At 45.5% G+C, this 13,794-nt stretch overlaps 1 protein-coding gene across 5 annotated transcripts in view; it reads right to left on the minus strand.

Moving 5' to 3' along the window:
* TFAP2B (transcription factor AP-2 beta) overlaps positions 1 to 13,794 on the minus strand; it is a 61,483-nt gene that overhangs the window by 26,259 nt on the left and 21,430 nt on the right. For 3 of the 5 annotated variants that reach the window (XM_028721937.2, XM_028721936.2, XM_028721940.2), the window contains exons 4-6: positions 11,559 to 11,621; positions 5,176 to 5,395; positions 32 to 150 (exon numbers count right to left, since the gene is read on the minus strand). In XM_028721937.2, coding sequence (XP_028577770.1) covers positions 32 to 150; positions 5,176 to 5,395; positions 11,559 to 11,621 — 402 coding nt within the window. The remainder of the gene's footprint in view (positions 1 to 31; positions 151 to 5,175; positions 5,396 to 11,558; positions 11,622 to 13,794) is intronic. The other 2 variants (XM_028721942.2, XM_028721943.2) reach the window with 1 other exon arrangement.

Below are 13,794 nucleotides of genomic sequence, written 5' to 3' on the forward strand. Positions count from 1 at the left end.
GGGGAGATCCGCGCCGGCCGCGTCTGCTTACCTTCCACCAGGGAGGTGAGTAAGGTGACATTTGCCGCTTTGCGCCGGCCGGCTGGCAAATTCAAGCCGATTTTTTCTAGCCTCTCTCGCAACGATCTGCCCCCGTTTTTCGATTTGGCTCTGCAATGGCAAAATGGGGGGAAAAGAAGGTGCTGATTCGAAGCTGAAGGAATGTTCCCAGGAAAGAAACTTTTTTTTTGGGGGGGGGGAGCGACTATGAGGCAGATCCCCGGAGCTGGAAGGGGCTTTAGCGCGCGTGACTGTGTCTGAATTGCAGCTGACTGAGGAAGTTCTAGCAGACAAAATTGAGAAACGGGGAGGGGGGAGGGAGAGAGAGAGAAGTAATGAGAGACAGACAGGTAACGAGGAAGGAGAGAGAGAGAGAGAAGGAGGGGAGAGTGGGGGGAGGGAGAGAAGCAATGAGACAGACAGATCGAGAGATGGGCATTGAGGAGGGGGAGAAAGGAGAGGGGAGGGAGACATAATGATTCCCGAGGAAGAGTTATGCTGAGGGATCACAGATTTGTAGAGTAGGAAGGTGTCCCAAAGGGTCATCTAGTCCAACCCCCCCCCGAAACACATGACTCACTGGTACTGGTTGGACTCTGCACCAGGAAAGCAAAAGGAGATGGGGTCTGGTAGCGCCCAACCAAGGCAGCAGCAGCAGCCCGATTCCATGAGTTTTTATTTGAGCACTGGTTTCATTGTGGCTTGCTCCTAGTAAATGGGTAGACCATGTGCATAGCCAAGGGAGGCAGGGGGCTGGTGGGCAGCTGCCCCCCAATCAATAAAAATCAATAAAAAAATACATAGCTAACTGCGGTTCTGCTCCACCCCAGCAAAAGGCTTGCCTCCCCCCTTAACAAAAATCCTGGCTACGCTCGTGGGATAGATTATTAGTTTTGAAGGAAAGCAAATGTCTAGCCTTGAGAAACACCTCCGTGACCATAAAACTGGAAAGGTGGAAAGGTCAGAGAAGTAGGAGATCAAGACTTCCAGGATACAGGTGGCTGTGGAGAGGCGAGTGACGGCTTGTACAACTGCCCTCAGCAACGTGAAGAGTTTAGTATTGATTCTGAGTGTGTGCCTTTTAATTGCAGCTGACAACCTTTTGACCAATTTAAATATATTTGCCTATTATTGAAATCTCAGTATTGCAGGCACATTTTAACAATATCTACCATTCCTTTTAGAAAAAGACCTCTTATCCATTTCCGCAACATACCACAAATCAAAAAAGCCCACAGAACTAGCAGCCTTGCTTTTTTAAAAATGAGTCCTCTCCAATTAAAAGTGGGTCCCACTGAAGGAATGGAAGCTTTCACTAGTTGATCTAGCAATTAAAAGATTGCTGCTTTCCATTCATTTGACAATAGCAACAGATTCGACTTGCAATGACAGAGGAAGACCCCACCTCTACTTCTGGACTTCACTTCTTCATCAACCAAATGGCAACCATTGGCCAGGATGCATGTGTGCATATGAGCATAGATGGATGCATGCTGAAGACCACATGCCCAAGCTTCACACAGGCTGAGGAGGCCCCAGTTTTACCTTTAATATCCATGGCTATTAACCCACCTAGAAATGACACATTGTCTCATACTACAGGGAAAAAAGTCGGGGGGGGGGGGGATAAGAAGGAAAGGGCTTACTCTACAACTGTGAATATCTTACATTAGAGATGTGATTTCTGCACTGTTTCCCACCCTCTCTTCTGAAAGACATACCAGCCATCCTGTAGAACAGAGCTCCACACCCTTTCTTTACATGTAAAGAAAGAGATGTTAGGATCCTAGGCCAGCTTGAGAAGACCTATCAGAAAAGCTAGAAGGTTGTCTGCATGCTCATGGGTGCTTATTCCTTTTCCTGAAGTCAAATTAGGTTTTAATATTAGCTGGTGTGGTGCCCTCCAGATGTTGGACTATAACTTCCATCAGTCCCAGCCAGCATGATGTGTCAGGGATGGTGGGTGTTGTAGTCTAGCAACATCCAGATGGCACCATGTTAGGCTTCAGTTGCAAAAGCAGCACTGTGGAGTCTGGCCAAAGGCCTATATCAGGGGTCGGCAACCTAAGGCCCATGGGCCACAAGCAGCCCATGGGGGTCGTTTTACTGGCCCATGGACCCCCGCCGCCCCCTAAGGGACCCCTGCCGCCTGCTTGGTTGGCTCCAGTGCGCCGCGCTAAACCGGCGCGGAGCAGAGCAGCGACCACCATCCACAACGCTGGCCGGCTTCTCATTGGCTACAGGAAACTCCTGCAGCCAATGGGAAGCTGCACATGCCTCCTCTGCGCCAGAAGGAGCCCCGGAAATAGTCTTTGCACATGCGTGTGTGCGCATGCACACACACACTACGGCCCACCACTTTGCTGACTCCTGGCCTATATACTTAGGCACCCCATTTCACAAAGTGGTGAACCAGATGCCAATCAAAAGTACATAAGCAGCAGACAAGGCCAATAGCCCTCTCCCTCTGGTTGTTTCCCCATAACTGTTCTTTAGAGGCATCATGTATTGTAGCCACTGATAGGCCTGCCCTCCATGAATTGGTCTCATCCCCTTTTAAAATCATCACCACATATTGTGGCAGTGAATTCCGTCGCTTCAGTATGCCCTGTGTGAAGAATGACTTCCTTTTGTCTGCCTGAACCTTGCTTCATTTTGTTTGAGTACCATGGGAAAGGCGAAAACACATCTCTATCCACTATCTCCACATCATAAATATTTGTGAACACCTCTCTCATATTGCTCGTTACTCACCCTTTTCTAAACTAAAAATCCCCAAACACGGTATCATTTCCTCCCAGGTGAGTTGCTGTGACCCAGTGATCATTTGGGTTGCTCTTTCCTTGCAATCTCATTGCCATCAGCAAACATGGCCACCTCACTGCTCACTTCTAACTCCAAATCATTTATGAACCATTAAAAAAAATAATCCAGACCCTATGCAGATACCTGTGAGGTCTTATACACCTATGTATACACCTCATAGTCCACTATGAGGACTATCTATTTATTCTTATTCTCTGCTTCCTGTTCTCTAAGCAGGTACCATCAGAGGACCCATCCTCCGATTCCATGGCTGCTAGAGTTACGCAATATCTACCAGGTCACCACTATACACTTATTCAATGGAATTCTCAAAGAACCAGAGTTCAGGCTCAAATGAAGCCCTTACTGAAGAGATGTACCACATTAGCTGAAAGTAAGGAGTGTTTCCATGGTGGGGTGTGAACAGCAAATGCAGCCCCTGCACCAGGCCAGCCCTTGCCACTGGAGCAACACACCCCACCATGGAAACACTCTTCAAGCAGCTTTGGTGTGTTTCCGTGGAGTGGTGTGGAGAGTGAACGGAGCCAACTGTGGCAGGCCAGCCCTCACCACTGAAGTGATACCAGCCCCAAGCAGTGTCATTCCAATGGCTGGTGTTGCTTTGGGAGTGAGGGATGGCCAGACACAGTGGGCTCCTTCACCCTCTGTGCCCCCCCTGCATCCCCCCCCACAAGGGGACATGTGTCCACCCCAGGAGCAGTGGGAGCACCCTTCACCGCTGGTAGATCATCACTCATTCCTTCTTCCCTGGCAGGAGGGGGGAAGCAGCATTTTGTGGTTGTGTGACAAAATGTCTTGGGTCAGCCATGTGCCTTAGCAATTCTTACAACAACCTTTTAAAATAAGCCAGCATTATGAATTCATGGAGGGGGAAGTTAAGGTTGAAAGTGAGTGCTTTGCCTAAAAGAGATGGCTAACCGACAGCACTCAGCATGTTGTTGTACTCCAACTCCCATCAGCCCTTGCCAACATAGCCAATGTTCAAGGATGATAGAACTCAGAGCCATAGCTGTCAACTTTTCCCTTTCCTTGCGAGGAATCCTATTCGGAATAAGGGAATTTCCCTTTAAAAAAGGAAAACGTTGACAGCTATGCTCATAGCTCAGCAACATCTGGAAGAGCCCAGGCTAACCACTCCTGGCCTAAAACCACCTAATGTATTTTGACCCCTAGAATGCCTGGCTCACAACTTAACTCCATAAAAAAATTCCTTCCAGTAGCACCTTAGAGACCAACTAAGTTTGCTATTGGTATGATCTTTCGTGTGCATGCACACTTCTTCAGATACACTGAAACAGAAGTCAACAGACCCCCCACACACACACACACACCCTCTCACTATATATAAGGGTCTGGTGACTTCTTCACTTCAGTGAAGAAGTGTGTGTGCACACGAAAGATCATAGCAATAACAAACTTAGTTTGTCTCTAAGGGGCTACTGGAAGGATTTTTAAAATTTTGTTTTGACTATGGCAGACCACCACGGCTACCTACCTGTAACTAGAACTTAACTCCAGGCTATTACAGTACAACAGCTAAAGTGCTGAATATGCATACATTATCATATCATCCCTACCCTTCAAGTAAAACTTACTTAAAACAATGTTTAAAAAATAGATCAAAGCAAAAATAGGACATTTGAGTTTTCAGCATTGCAGGGGAATTGACTAGATGACTCTTGGTACCCTTTCCAACCCAATGATTCTATGCTTCATGGTTATTGATAACAACAACAACAACAACAAATTAACATATCACAGGAAACAAAAATCAAAGGGCACCTGAGCAGGACAAGGTCCCAAAAGGACATGAGAGACTCGCTCATAGGCAAGCCTCACTGGGGGAACACCAAAGATGGGGTGCCACAGCTGAAAAGAGTTTTTCTCAGTTGCTACGTACCTCATCTCCAAAGGCACAGCCACCCAGGCCCAGAAGATGATCTTAACATTTGGGTAGATTCATTTGGGAGCATTTGAAGAACCTGAGTCCCAAGCAGTACATTGCCCCTGACAGATATGCTCCTGAACTTTGAATTGTGCTCTGAAAAGCAGTGTCAATGTAGTCCTTTAAGAACTGGTGAGATGTGTTGCACATGACCAGTCCCAGTCAAAAGCCTTGCAGCCAACTGGTTTTTTCCAAGAAGTCCTCAGAGGCCCATGCATGCATAGTGGTAGCCAGACTGTTAAGTATATGTCCTATGAGGTCTTCTACATGCATCAACATCAACAGATACGCACAGAGCTGATCCCTGTAACACCACGTAATAAATCTCACACATAAGCACACATATACCTATTCCAAGGCCTTACCTTCTAAGTACTCCTCCAAGAAGCGAGGCATTCAAACATTCTGGGGGTGAGAGGCGCCTTTGAACTTCTCCAACAGTTACTTTGTACTTGGAAGTTGAGCTGAGCAAGGAGAGCCGCCCAGGTACTGAACAAAATACTTCGCCTGTGTTCACAGACATGCCACCAAGGAAGCCGTCTTTGTTCATCATCAGGGAAGTTACAGATTTTGGAGGAACTGGAACTGGGGAGACAGAAAAGTAGGTGTGGGAAAAAGCACACTTCAGGGACTGGCTCAGTCATAAGACCACATTTGCTCAACCAGAAGTCAGTCCCATTGATTCAGCACCTTTTGTTTGGATGGCTTACTGCTCAGAGTCATTTGGGGGATCCCATCACAGGGATGGTTTTTATAGAGCTGCCATGACAGGCCCCAATGACACATTAGCAGTGTTTCACATAGAAAGACCCTTTGGGCATTATCCTCGGAACATGAGAGCTGCTAAACTGAGAGGGGCCAAAGGACCCCATCCAGAATGACAGTGAACAGAGTGGGAGCAGCTGCCATGCAGCCTGACTCCACCCTTTACGGCTCACAGTAATTCTTGGAAGTCACTCTAAGACTAAGCTGTGGGCAGAGGAGCTCCTTTCCAGGACAGTGAGACTCTTCTTTCAGGAAGGAGCAACTGTGGCATAATAATGAGGAGTCAGTCTCGGACATTAGGCATTTCCTACAACACAGAAAGAAGCCACATTGCTGAAGGTGATGTTGGCAAGAGTCCCATATTGCCTCAGGCTCCATGGAAAAGGACCAAATGGCAAATTCTTTCCATGGAAGTAGTGAAAGGAGACATGCTGCAATGGTCCCAGGACAACAAGGTGAACTAGGAAGGGAAGGGAACACAACCCATATGGAATAAGTCAATACCTACAATACTACCAGACGTAACATTACTGTTTCCTATGCAATTGATAGCTCACATATTTTGTGCTCCTGGATACTAAGTCTCCAGTATAATACAAAGGTGGGTCATTCTAAGCTCTCCAAAAGAGATCACCTAAAAACTCAGAAGAAGGAAGGGGTGCACTGAAAGTTGGCATACTGCCTTTACATGTCTATCAGAAAACATTCGGCTGCCATGGGGTTGGGCTGGAAAGCCTTCTCCAGCAGCAGAAGCTGCCAACTAGTTTTCTTGCACAACTCCTAGTAAATACCTACATAATAGTCAGAAATGCAATAGATTAAGGGTGCCCCCCCACACACACGCTGCCCCATGCCAGGGAAAGATTTCGATCATTTTATATCTACCTATTGGGTGCTAGTTTTACTTACTCATTTGCTTAATTATTCATAATCCACAATAGGCACAGGAATGGAAGGTGGAGGGGGGTGAGGAACCCCTCTCATCACTGAGAAGCCAGGTTTAACAGGTGGATGTCTATGAAGGGAGCCAGCTTCTATTGGTCAACTTGAGTTCAGCAGAGTACAGCTGTTGTGTCCCATTTTCTTTAATTTTAAAATCTGTGTTCATCTTAATTAGTTCATGAACTCTGAGTTTCCACTCTCTCTTTTAAGGTGACATGGAGCCTATGCCCTAAACCCTTAAATGGAGTGGGAAGGGCATTTCACTAGATTTATAGAGTGGGAGGGACCAGAAAGGTCATCTAATCTGCTGCTGTTGCTACAGCATCTTGGATAGGTGGCAATTAAGCTTTGAAAACCTCCAATGAAGGAGAGGCCTCCATCTTCTAAGGGAGTTTCCCTAACACTTTGTCAAAATCACCAATATTGTAATTTCAACCCACTGCTTCAGGTCCTTTCCTAAAGCATCAGAAAATAAATTAGCTCCATGTTTTAAGATGCTTGTCATATCACCACCTCTTAATTGTCTTTTCCGGGCTAAATAGCATGTTAGGCCACACCTGCTGAAGCTAATTTTCTGCACGATATTTAGGGTGGGGAAGACTATCCCTGTTGTATTTAGTCACCCAGTTGTCTCTCCAAATCTCAAACCAACAATTGTATATCTTTCTCTGGGCCAGTGACTGTTTCAAGCTTTTTCACAGATTAGATATTTAGAACACCAACCCATGAATCTATTAGTTTAACCCCAGGGTAGTTGCAACAATACTCCAATTAACCCTTCATAGATTCTTCCTTATCTCTGGGGAAGTTGCCCTGGTGTTTCTAAGTATATTTGTAATTATGTAGAAGTTGGAGACAGCAGGCGGCCTTTACTACAACCACATGGTAAAACAGAATATGAAACAAGGGCAATTAGAGATTCACAGCCTGACCCACTAACCCATTGAGCCAGAGAAACTTGTATGGAAAGCTCATTGAGGCACCGTGAAGTGATTGGGACATCACATTCAAAAGAAACATTTTGGTTTAACTTGTTCCTGGATCACATCTATAAATACAGTTTTTAAAAAGAGGGAAGTAAGCTTTTGAGCTGTTTAGTGTAGCTCCGTAGATTATAATGGACAAGCCAAAGAAAAAAATATCAGTGTTCTTAATAATATTTGTGGGATATCCAGAAAGAGCAGTCAAGTCCAGCATTTCCTGTTTGCTAGAATGGGCACTCAGAGTTTGGATTGGTCAGTAGCTTCTCTCTCTACATATAAACTGTAAGACACTTTGTGCACCGTATAAATAAATACTTATTACTCATAAATATTTGTTTCATTATTTTTTAGTACTGATTCACAAATAGAAAAAGGAAAGGAATCCAATAAATTGCTAAACTGGTAAGCTTAGCAGCTGGATCATTTTTGCACTGGTTTCATAAAAACTTGTATATTTTGGGGTTTTTAACCCTTTATCCTGGCTTGGAATTGATGAAAACATTATTTTTTATTTAACAGACATACTGGGAGGGCTGGGTGTGTAGAAAAAGCAAATCATTCTAATTCCAAATGAAAATCGAGCTCACTACTGAAAAGCTGCTTTTCCCTAAGATTCCAAGTTGCTCAAACAATTTATTTCAAGAATGAGTGCTGTTTTAAGAGAATTAGAGCAAATTCACCAACTATAAGTAGACTTGGGTATAAAGTTATTAAACAGGGCACACACACACCCCAAAAAAAAAAACAAATAGAAGGAAATTATTAATGATATATTTTGCTTGCTACTAAACTTTTTTAAAAATCCCTCTGATTTGCAGCAGGTGCGCTGATCAATCAACCAATCACTGTAATTTATACAGAGACTTACTGCATCCCTCCCCCAGTTGTTTCATTTGCTGCCTGTAATTGAGAACAAACCATACTTAAGGTGCGCTTCATGCAAGAGTTAATAAGGGCTGACAGCTGCTGCTATTGCTGCTTCCTTGAGATCACTGCAGGCTGGTGTTACCTTAATAGACAAAGCGAGTTCTCAAGTTCCGAAAGGGAGGGAAGGAGACATTTGGATTCTCCAAACATGCCCTGCAGGAAGCCAAATATATGGCAAGTCCAGATTCTGTACCTTACACTCGTTCTTATATAGAGCAGATGAAATGGTAAACCTGTGTCGGGACTGTCCCACTTCAGATTGTAGGTGAATGCTTGTTTTTTTTTGGGGGGGGGGGGTGATTTCTGGATATAGGAAACTAAATGTCAGAGGAACCTAGCCATTTTCCTGATATGCTAGATTTCTTACACTTAGGGATGTTATCCAAAGGCAAAACACTGCACCGCTTGAGCCGCCCGCCTGCAATCTGAAGTGGTACACTCCTGTAAGGAGGCTACCACAACTATTATTTGTGAGAACCAGGTCTCCGCTTTCTATGACACTTTCATGCCTCAAAATGAATCGCATCTATAATTGGTTAGGAGAGAGGAAAGCCAACTTTTAAGAACTCCTTAAGGATTCTTAATATCATCATATACTGGCGCTAGAGTTTCAGCCAGGTGTGAAGTACAATCTGAGCTATTTCAACGGGATTCTTTATTTCCAGCTTTGTATCCCTAGGAAAAGGATTGTTGTCCCATTCATGAAAATACTCTTTAGTGGCAAAAGGGGCGGGAGTATGGTGTGCGCGCGTTGCATATATATTAATTATATACACATAATCTCCCGAGCTTCCCAAACGTGTAAAATCGAGTGTCTTAACTGGCTTACCAAGGAAATTGGCAAGTCAATAACCTCAAGGGAAGGAGTAGACCGAACAAGCCTTCGTCCAGGTTTTATTACAAAATATTTCCTTCCACCACACCAGAATCCCACACTAAAGCGCTGTAACAACTACAGAAGTCCCAAGCCCGTGTTAGATTTCATAGATCCGTGCTGCTTGGTGCGGATTGGACGGAGGTTTCAAAGTAAACGACTGAGTGGTTTTGCCTCATGGGAAGCGAAAGCTGGCTCGGCTTCCGTTTGCTCTTCTCGCTCATATATTTTATCTTCCTTATTTCACGCAGTTCGATTTATTATTTATATTATTTTTTTAAATATATATCTATATCGCCCTTCTTCCGAGGGCGGTTTACAATATAAAAACACAAAAATACATAACATAGTAACAAACTAAAACAGTAAACCGCCCCGCCCCCATTTAAAAGTCCATAGATATTTATTTATTTATTTATCTATCTATCTGATCGATCTATGACTCGTCTAGGGCAAGGTGTTGCAGAGGCTTATCTGTGAAATCAATCCCAATTGAGTGACTCAGTTGTGGCTTAACTGCGCCCTGTGGATAAGGTGAATGCACTCTGCACATGCTCAAAGGGACTATCTTTATTATTAATCTGCATCTTCTAGACCTTATTATCGGCTTTGTAAAACAAGTTCTAGGGGTCTCATAAATCTTTCAGCTGGATCCTAAACTTGATTTTTACTAAGATTCTTTAAGTCCTCACCAGACCTTCCTTCCGAGAGATGTATTTAGAATGAATCTCCCTTCCCTCCTTTTTACCACCCCTACTCTGTATTTTAGAAATTTTTATATTAGCTCCTCAGTCTATCAAGGCTCCTGAACGCCTTCCATGACCAGAAAATAAAATATCAAATCACAGAAGGCATTTAATTAGAAAGAAACGAAAAAGGTCCAATCTCATCAAACAGAGTGGGAGCAGCAGCCTTGGGATCTCGGCTGACCAGGCCTAAAATAAGTCTGGGGGTGAGTTTGGCTGGCCGTCCTCTGCAAAGACCCCCATCCTAAACCGCCTTCAGCCTCTGCCGCCCCCGGCCGCTTAACTGGCTTAGCGAGGACGTCATAGCAGCTCTCACTGGCAACGCAACAACATGGTCACGCCAAGAGAAAGGGGTCACATTTTTAAAACGAAGACGATCCCCTTACACACCACTTGCTTTTTAGTTGCATCCTCACGCGAGGAAACTGCACGCTTACAGGGCAGGTCTACACAGATTTACTCCGAAGCAAGCCTCGGCGGGGGGTCTCAACCTTATTCTACAAGTGGCAGCGCCCCCTCCCTTTTATCGATCGAGAAGCATTTTTAATAGGCGCTGAAACATATTTACAGCTGGAATCGCAGCCATAGGTCTGAGCCGCAATGCTCTCAGACGCGCTTGCCAACAAACCATTCGTCTGCCCCGAAGAGTTTTGGAAGGACAGGGATGTAAATGAAAGAGCCTGCGATGCAGTTCTGCCCCCTTGTCTTCAGCAGAAAGAGGTTGCCTGTCTCCAGGACTGCCACTACTACGAGGGCGCTGCTGGTGGGGTCCGTTGGTTTGTTTAAATTTCTATACCGCCCTTCATCCGAGGATCACAGGGCGGTTTACAATAAGACCATAGCAAAACTAGAAAGATGCCCTATTCCTAACGCTGCTCATCTTTCCTGCATTGTGAAATCTGGAAGTATCTTGCCATAATTGTTAGCAGCAGGTATCCTACATTTCTTGGGTTGTGGCTGAAGGAATACATTCAGGAAACGGGTTTTTTTCCAGCTTTAAGAGGACTTGCGTTGGAACTGAGTACTCTTACGAAGCCTGATCCCTATACATATTTACTCGGAAGCAAGTCCCACCACGTTCGATAGGACTTGCTACCAGAGAAGCATGCACAGGATTGCAGCCTTACCTGGAAGTCAGTCCAAGACAATGGGACTTACTTTGCGGGGTGGGGGCGGTTAAATTAAAATAGTGACCAGGAGACCAGATCCAAGGGTCCAGCAGCCTGCATCCTAAAGTTGTCTCCGGGGAGCAAGGGCTCCAAAAGGCGCCCTGACCCCACCCTAACCCCAACCGCACTTTCTCCCCAGTTGCTTAATTTGGTTGGGACCATTCTCACGTCCAGGATCCTTTTCACCCTTTCCTTACGTGGGGATGTGCTTCCAATTAAATGTGTTGAGGTCGGAGCGCGAGTCCTGCAGCCAACTGGGCGGTGGATCTGGATGCCAGTGTCTCATCAAACCCATCCTCCAAGTAAGTAGACCATTCAGGCTGCAACCCTGTGCATACTTACCTGGGAGTAAGCGCCGTTGAACACACTGGGACTTACTTCCGAGTAAACATACATAGGATCGGGCTGGACATGAGGGGGAAAAAACAAAACAAGAACACACACACTCTACTTGATGTAAAGAAAATATTCATCTGAGTCAGAGGCTGCGATCCTAAGTCACAAGAGGGACCCTCATTAAAATGAACGGAACTTGCCTCTAAGTAGATCTGATCGTGCAAGGGGAGTTTAAACAGATATTGCACTTGTCGCTTTGCCCGCTTATATAACTGAAGCGAATGCATTTCATAGCATTTTCCCATGTAGGTACCGTCTAACAGGTATTATGGCGCCTGTCTGCTGCTTCTTGTTATTGCTACAGTCCCTTTGAAAGAAGCAGCCCTTTAGTAAAGGGCAAGATGACTTGGGCAAACGTTTCCAAATACACGGAGAGCTCCCGCAAACTTCTACATAACCGTATCCATTGCAATTTCATAGCTCCGGAGATGTGCGCTCTAATCTCCAGGTCCATCTTTTGTAAATTACCTAATTCTTCTCTCTCTTTTTGAAGGGGTAAAAGGAAAGGAAAGGAAAAAGTGAGCCTCCCATGGAAGAAACTATAGGGATCGAGTTATCCAGAGCTGTATAATTACTTTTATATTAAAGCTATTGCAAAATGTAATGCAATTTGGAGATTTCAGTTAGGTCCCCCCCAGAAGAGCGGGGGCGTACGCAGCACAACGAACAGAGAAAGCACACAGCTCATGATGAATTTTAACCTAAATGCCTCCTCCATTTATTGTTGTTATTGATGATTACGATGATCCAGAGGAGCTTTATTTTGTTCTTGAGTTCAGCGTAGCAACGATTTTACTCTCCCAGCCATGGTACCTCCACTGTCCCTGAACACCAGTTGCAGGGAACCACAAATGGGGAGGGACCTGTTGTGCTCTGGTCCTCCTCGACGGCTTCCCATAGGCATCTGGTTGGCTAGCATGAGAACAGGATAACGGACTGGGCCGGCCTTGGGCCCGATCCAGCAGGGCTCTTCTGTTAGCTCAAACTACTGACTGTTTCTGATTCTAGCGCTCAGCCCCGAAACTTTTCAGAGGCAGAGTGACTCTGAGCATGGACAGAGCTCAGTTGGCTCCTCGCTATTAACATCTGTTTTACTTCTCTGTAGCCATTGAATGCAATAGAATTTACTTCCCATAAAATATTAAGGATCGTTCTTCACTTTATATGGAGGGAAGAACTGGAATTCCGGACTGGTATCATTTCAATTGCCGAAGTGTGGCTGGGTGTGCCGTTTCTGAATGCTCCCCAAAGTAACCCCATGGCTCTGAATTGGGTAAACTAGCACACGAGAGAGAGAAAAGGTTCTGCACAGCCTCTTTCCTCAGCGCCAACATTATTAACGGCAGGGAACTGTGCAGGCCACCAAAGCGGCGTCCGGAAACGTGACCCTAACCTGCAACTCCCCAGTTGAATCCGCCACCCCATTCCGTAAGGCCATCAACCCAGACACACTTTGCCCCCACAGAACTCAGCGGGGTCTTTCCGTCCGAGCAAATCCACGTTCCTGGCTAGTCATCTACTTTCTTTATAAGTCAATGGGATTTACTCCCAAGTAAAAGTCACTAAGATTGGGGAGCGGATGGGGAAAGGGGAGTTAAGTAATTGCTGCTTTTCTTCCACGTATTATCATTATCACATATTTATTTATACCCCGCCTTTTTCCCTGACAAGGTCTCAAGGCGATTTACAGCCCCTACATCCTTTGCTTCGGCTGCTGTACCGGGGAAGAGACACCCCCCCCCCCAGCTCCTCTCTCAAACCCAAGAGCCTTTTCCTCTCTCGTCTCCTTGAGAGCGCTTCCTCCCGCACCCGCTGCCACTCCGATGTAATATTATAACCGAGGTGGGTGCTTTTGTTTTAATTTCTAACAGAAGGGAGGGACCGCCCTCCCCGCTTCGCTCCCCCTCTTCCTCCCTCCCCTCCTCCCTTTCTCTTGAGCTTATCAATAGGAGCGAGGGAGCCGCAGTAGCCGCTTGGTTTGCTAGTAATTATGAACGACAATCCTGTTCCCGAAAACGGGAGCTCTTAGTCGAGCAAGATCGCTTTGAAACGACAGCAGGAAACGGCAAGGAAATGGAGCGTGCAGCAACCCAGCGTGAAACTTTCGCTTCTTTACATGTTTACCATTTTCCACGCATATATTAAGGCTGGGCGGGCAGGGAGAAAAGAAAATCGGTTCTGC

The sequence above is a fragment of the Podarcis muralis genome, chromosome 3, assembly GCF_964188315.1.
Source record: "Podarcis muralis chromosome 3, rPodMur119.hap1.1, whole genome shotgun sequence".
In the NCBI taxonomy this organism is placed as follows: Eukaryota; Metazoa; Chordata; class Lepidosauria; order Squamata; family Lacertidae; genus Podarcis; species Podarcis muralis.